The sequence below is a fragment of the Homarus americanus genome, unplaced genomic scaffold, assembly GCF_018991925.1.
Source record: "Homarus americanus isolate GMGI-L3 unplaced genomic scaffold, GMGI_Hamer_2.0 scaffold18703, whole genome shotgun sequence".
In the NCBI taxonomy this organism is placed as follows: Eukaryota; Metazoa; Arthropoda; class Malacostraca; order Decapoda; family Nephropidae; genus Homarus; species Homarus americanus.
Genome location: NW_024749779.1, coordinates 7,149,924 through 7,156,860, shown reverse-complemented (window position 1 = coordinate 7,156,860; position 6,937 = coordinate 7,149,924). Strand labels below are relative to the sequence as shown.

The 6,937-nt window shown below is 40.1% G+C and overlaps 1 protein-coding gene across 1 annotated transcript in view; it reads left to right on the top strand.

Annotated features, from left to right (window-relative positions):
- LOC121853843 (deoxynucleoside kinase-like) overlaps positions 1-1,995 on the top strand; it is a 6,227-nt gene extending 4,232 nt beyond the window's left edge. The window contains exon 3 of the mRNA XM_042348217.1: positions 1,918-1,995. Coding sequence (XP_042204151.1) covers positions 1,918-1,995 — 78 coding nt within the window. The remainder of the gene's footprint in view (positions 1-1,917) is intronic.
- Positions 1,996-6,937: the final 4,942 nt, after the last annotated feature.

Sequence of the window (6,937 nt, the reverse complement as noted above, 5' to 3'; positions counted from 1 at the left end):
CAGGTCGTCAATGACAGTATGTAAGTCAACGAGTGGAGGCCAATCAGATTTTTTCAAAGCTCACTTATTTCTAATCTGGTGGCAGAGTCCAAGATCTTGCCGCCAGATACATCAGACCATCTGTTGTTTGAAAGAGTCTGTCATCCAGCTCTCATCGATGTCTGAGTGGCAACTCGTTGCGGAGGTCACAAACAACCAGACCAGCCCCCAATCTTCCGGCTTATCCATCAGAGCGACCTCTTGCCACCCTGTGTTCAGGCAGCAAGGTTCTCCGCAATGGCTCACAGGGTCTGGTCTACGTTTCCTCTCTCTGAGCCAGTTCACAATGTTTATCTGCCAACACCCGCTGGTTTTCATGTCATCTTTTTCTGGAGTGAAATACCTCTTTCTCCTGTCAACAGCAGGAGTAGTGTTCTCTTCCACCATGGCAGGGAACAACAATTTGTCAGAAATCTCCAATCCTCTCATGAACATCTTCAGAAGGCCATCCTCCCATCAAAGAAACAACAGACTACTTTTATCCTCATCAAACTCTTCAGGTTATTGACAAGTTTCCTGAGCTTCTTTACTTTGAAAACAGGATTCTGTCGCAATATCATCAGTGTTATCAAACCACCGTCAATCCAGGCAGCCGTGTTGTCATCTCGCAGTTTCCTCTGAGACCAGTGGTGTCGCATGCTGGCCAGAGCGCAGTTTCTGGAGATTTATTCTGAATCTTGCGTCTGGAAGGTTTGGGGACCGTCATTTTCAAGTTAGGACAAATAACATTCTCCGGTCAGCACTCGGACTACCATGAAGGGAAGAACCTGAATCATTGACTCCCAATTCATCACTTTACTCTCACCTCGCCAAGTCTTTTCTCGCAACCTTTCTCTGCCTTCGGCAGCCTGTCTCTTGGACTCCATTCATGAAATCGAGAGCTCCTTATATCGTTCTGTTCAATCAAATACAGAGACAACCGGATTTACAGTCACGACGCATCCTAACCCAGGAGCAGAGAACAATTGGGTAATTTGCAAGTAACACATGTTTAAATAACTAACCAGCTTGTCATGTTGCTCAACCGTGTTAACCTCTCCCAAGAGAGATATCTCGTTTTCCTATTGCCAGTCTTCAATAATCTTTCTTCTGACTGCTATGACTGGATAGTTTGAACTTGAGCAGTCCAGAGTACTGTACCAAGATAGCTTACCAAAATGTTCGTCGTAGTCTTGGCTCTTTTTCACTGATTTGCCGAATAGCATTCGACCCCAAAGACCATCGTAGGCAACCTGACTTGTAGAGCCTTCCCCAGACCATATAGTGACTGAGATGGATGATTCATTCGCCCGACCGCTTGTTACCAAATATTATCAATCAAGAACAGCAACGAATCTGTCAGAAAATATTGTTAGTTACGAAGAAGAACAAACAGAAAGCACGTTCATCATTTGAATTCAGAATGCACCACGAAGCTGTATTGTTAGATTGACAACTCATATGCCAAAATTTACCTATGCATGCAATATTAAACCGAAATATCGCTCAGAGAGCACACTAAAATTCACCAAAGTGAGTGCCAAGGTTTTAGTCGGATCTTCTCCGAAGTGATATCTTAACGCCACAGTGCTCAAACCCACACGTTAGTTCACTACAGGCAAATATATTTTAAATGTTGACTTAGGTTAAGGTAAACCTGCCATATAGTGTTAGGAAGAAGACCCAATATTCAGTATCACCCTGCAGAACTTCTGCCTGAGCTGGTGTAAATGACCGCTCATGGTGCTCTCTCTCATTCTTGCTGTTCTCAAAGACAACGTTAATTAGAGCCTCCAATATATTTCAAACAACTAATCCCACGCATTTATTCATTGTCCAATACTTAGATTATATATAAGTGAATCTGACATCAATATTTTTTGTATTCCTAATTTACAGATGGCAAAGGAATTGTTCGATACTAAGGAAGTCAGAGACATCCATGCTGGAACACATGAAGGTAATTCTGAAATCTGATGACGGAGAAATGGAATTGCAAGTCACTCGAAACATGACTTTATATTCAATTCATTAGAAATACAAATGATGGGGAGTGCCAAACCGTGGTATCAGGAGATGTGTTATTAACGACTCAATGGCTTATCAAACCTCAAGAGGTACGAAATACAAAACATCTTAACTAATGACCAAAGTCGAAAGAGTTTCAGTGAAAGTATGTGATAGATTTCAAAAGGCCACTGAAACAGACCTGGGCGTCATATAAATGATTTAGCCAGGTCAGGCAAGTTTAGCACACGAGCATATACGTGTCATGTAATTGGCGGACGCCAGCATAGTCAGACAAAATGTTCCCTGTATGAATGCTGGGCGAGTCAAGGTATGAAAGTGGCCTAAAAGCGCCTTTCAAATGACACTATAGTTTAATAATCTACGATTTGGCCTGATGGCAAAGAGATCAGCCTATAGGACAGAGATTTAAATTAACAGCATTTCTTTGCAGCTCGATGAGAACGGGTGACGTTGTTAATATGCAATTCCATGGTGGGCGCTGAGGAAGATTTTTGGTTTACCAACAAAACAACTAGTTCTAAAGCAACTAAGATCAGAATGCGAATGTTAACAAACGGGGTTGATTTGCTCGTAGAAGTATGGCTCAAGCGCTGCCGCAATGATAGATTACATTCGGAGTGTCACCAGATTATGTTCTGAGAGTGTCGACTGGCTTTCATCGAGAAAGTCTTGCAACAAAAAATGTCAACAGAAACCAAAACAGGTGTCATGAGGTTAAAACGCAATCATAAAGGCAAATGCTTTAAATTTGAGACTACCACTGCACAGTGTAGACGATGTTGGTTATCGAGGGTGTGTCTCCACAGAGACGAGCTACGAAATGAGCTTGCTGGAATTTCGTGATAAAACCAATTGGTCACAATTGTTTCGGAGAAGGGATTGGCTACGTTGGTTTATTTATTGATATTCTTTGCTATTTAACGATCTCAACAATCAGCGTGATGGAAGACGACCTGCCTACAATGGCAGACAAGATCGATGACAAAACGAAAAGTTGAAGCATAAGGCCTATGTCAAGAGATTGCGTACATAGCCACCAATTAGGCGGCAGTCACGCCGATGCAAGGGGTATTCAAGTTACACTTCACGAACTATCACCGGAATAATGACGAATTTGGTGAACGTTTTCAGCATTACTTCAGCAGAATATCCGCGAAAAAGTTCGATGGATCCGATATCCTTTATGCCACGAGAGATGACTGAGGTTACTATGGCATAAATTATGAGCCATACACGTATAGATGAGGTCAAAACTACAATATCAAATGGTCTTTGATAAAAGGAAAGAAATATCCCGGTTTCATTTAAATCATTCTAAAATCTTTCCCATTTTCCAAATATACTTCTTATAAGACTGGCTTCAACTGATATGCTTGCTAAGACAAAAACAGGTAACAGTATGATATCTATTCCATTGCTGCAGCACGTCCTCGACTGAACCAGCCAGCCGATAAGCTTTTACAAAGGTACAGCTCACCTTTCACATTAGTAAAGGTTAAGGTTTTAACATGCCTATTATTGTGTTAATAAAATAATCATCAATTTCATATTTCAGTATTACGACATATTTTCAAAATTGTTATGTCTTCAATTTATTGTTGCCTACTCCTTTCAATCTTTGTTTAACGTCTTTAGGCATTGGATTTAAAATAACAAAGATATATATTTTTTTTAACCTCTTTATTCATTATATTTTTTTTATTTTATAACTTATATATACTAATGTTAATAATGTCTGTGTTAGAAGGCTTTGCTAGATTGATTTTTTAATATTTTTTTATTTATATTGTAATAGTGTATTACCTGTTTACAAAATATATATAAAATATAAAAAAATGTGTCAACTTTTATTATATTCATTATATTTTTCCGGTATAAATTAATATTACTACGAATGTTTAAATAATATTTTCTCTGATCGTAAAAAAATAATAATATGCCACAAATATGGTACCAGTCCCTCGCTCATTGGAAAAAAAACCTGCCGGTCCGCCACATCAGATAGTTTGAGAAGCACTGACTTAGACAACATTGAATTTTTCTATAATATCAAACGCACCCATCACCACATATTTTCTATGATTCTCTGCTTTGGGCCACAGCTGATCTATGTAATGCTTCTAGTGATTTTCACTTATTGCCATATATGACACTTACGTGTTTTTTGTCTCGCTTCTCTCCATTTTACTTTGAAAGAGTGGATTTGATATTAATCTCTATATTTATATAGCTTTGTCTTTATATTTGTGTTTAATTCTAATGATTATCTACCAATTATAGCCATTAACAACTAATAGTTTTATAGTTTTTATAAGGGGAATTCATGAGCCTCAAACTTATCAAATGGACAACTAGGCTTGTAACATGTAAGGTTGGCTTTATATATATATATATATATATATATATATATATATATATATATATATATATATATATATATATATATATATATATATATATATATATATATATATATATATATATATATATATATATATATATATATATATATATATATATATATATATATATATATATATATATATATAAGTGTGTGTATTGTATGTGTGTATATATAAAATATTCTTTGTTTATCCGGTCCTTATCTCTAATTTCCAATGATTTGAAGGTCACATATTCCGAAAAACCAGGATGACACCATACATTGCATATGTAGGTATTGGCCAGTCATTGCAGCTTTCCTGGTGATTTTGGCAAGCATTCCCACTTGATATGGATCATTGAAAGTGCCAAACCGGGTTGTCCGTATAGTTGGGAGAGTCACCTAGACGCACCACCACATTTTGCAAGGTTTTCTTCAACAATGTGTCTCTCCTACCTTGTATCCAGATTTCTTTAATGTCACGTGGTGCTCCAAGGTCTGCCCTGCACCAACCATTAGTTCCTTTACCTGTCAGGAAACAGTCATCTCTCTCATTGCAAAAGCAACCATTTATGGTTTTATCCATCGTTCTACAGTATTAGCTATCTTAGTTTTGTAAAAACTGGACGATGTGATGTCTGTGATGTTTGGGGTGAGGTCCTTGGGATGTTGCCAGGTCGCATAACATTTCTCAAACTGTACACCTCCATCGTTCGCAACCCACCTCCTCGTTACCTGGGCCTTGTAGATGAGACATTCCATACCTGTAATATAATGTACTATGAGTAATAGTTATATGTGGAAGATAACAATAAGAATGATAATATTTATGGCATACCCCCCCCTCTGGTAAAATGCGACGCCACCGAAGGGGTTTACCACAAACGGAAAGAGTACACTTTAAGATATTTGTTTTACTGTCGAGTGTTCAAGATCTACTGTACAAGAAGATATTCAATATCTGACAATAAGTTACAGATGAACGGATGAAACTGATAGTAGTAGTAGTAGCAGCAGTAGTAGTAGTAGGGATCAGTGCGGCGTGGGTGTGGTGGAGTGTCCTCCGTGATCTTAAGTGTTTTTGGAAGCGATATATTCCGAGCGTGGGAGCGGGAATTTTACAGTGTGTCGGTGAATATCGGATCTCACCCCAAGCATTGTCACTGAAGGTTCTTCTCATGCCTTACGGCATTAATCGCAAATAATCCGGGTGTCCACCGACGATCACCAAGCGATTTTGTGAGTATTTGGATGGTCGGCTACTGCAGGTGCCAGGTGCCCGTGCCAGTGTCGATTGGCCTACTTTGACAGGTGTAGCAGCCCTTATGGGGCCAAGTGTCCTATGCTCGCGGTCGCCTCACCTTCAGGTAATGGTCACTTCCTGTAGTGTTGCTCGATCAAGTAAGTATATATAAGTAATATTACATCAGTGCGACCATAGGAATAGTGGTAATTTCTGCCAAGGATATATAAACAAGTGTTGGGTGTGACAATTCTTGCTCCCAGTGTATTATTCTGATGTGTGGATTGTCGCCCACAGGGGGGGTGGCCTACACACACTCACACACACAAGCGCGCGCACAAGTATGCCCCTAATACCCGGACACAGCAGTCCAGCCTGTCACCTTTCTGCCCTTTACTCATAAGAACTAGTTCCCTCTTCTGTATGGGACCAAGGCAGACGTCGGAGGCGATACAACTGCCGCCCATGGTGCAGAACACTACGCCGGGTTACAGACATTGCTGCGTATGTGCTAGCCAGTACCAAAATTGCACTAGCTGTGAGTGAGCGAGAAACAACCGACCATGTTTGGTTTGCAGAAAGGGAAACAATTGTCGAAACCCACAAGGCAGGGAGCTGACACAGGGCGGCCACAGTGGATTCCTCCGGGACCCAACCACCCGATGATATCTTAAATGATAGCAGTGAGTCCACTCAACCTGAAAATGTAATACTAATAAATGCTGCTCCAATAGTAGCAGATGTCCACAAGGTGAATGAGAGACAGCCACCACAGTGGAATGGCATGTCGATGGAAAATGCGGACATATGGGTTAAAGAAATGGTGTATTTAGAAATTGTCAGGTGGTTGCCAGCTAACCTGTTTAAGCCACCCAAGTGTGCGTCCACCAAAGAAATGATTCGGGAAATGATTCGCCTCATAACTGAGTACACTCAAGACTGCTTCCTTGCCCCTTTGACTCTTCATATGCTGGCAATAATACCACATCTTTTCTGTCAGAGGACACACACACAGACTAAGCACAAAGAAAATGCGGCAGCAATGAAGAGAAGATTAACAATGTGGCAGAATGGGGCCCTTGATGATTTCCTATGTGAAGCAAGAACACTGCAGGAGAGACTAAAATCTACAGGAGACTAAAAGAAAACACCGATGACGTTGCAAGACCGTTTTGAAACAAAATGCGTGTAGTACAAAAGTCTCTTTGGAGGTAAGTTCTCTCACAGAGGAATCCGCCGGTGGGGTTCTGCCAATAAACGGA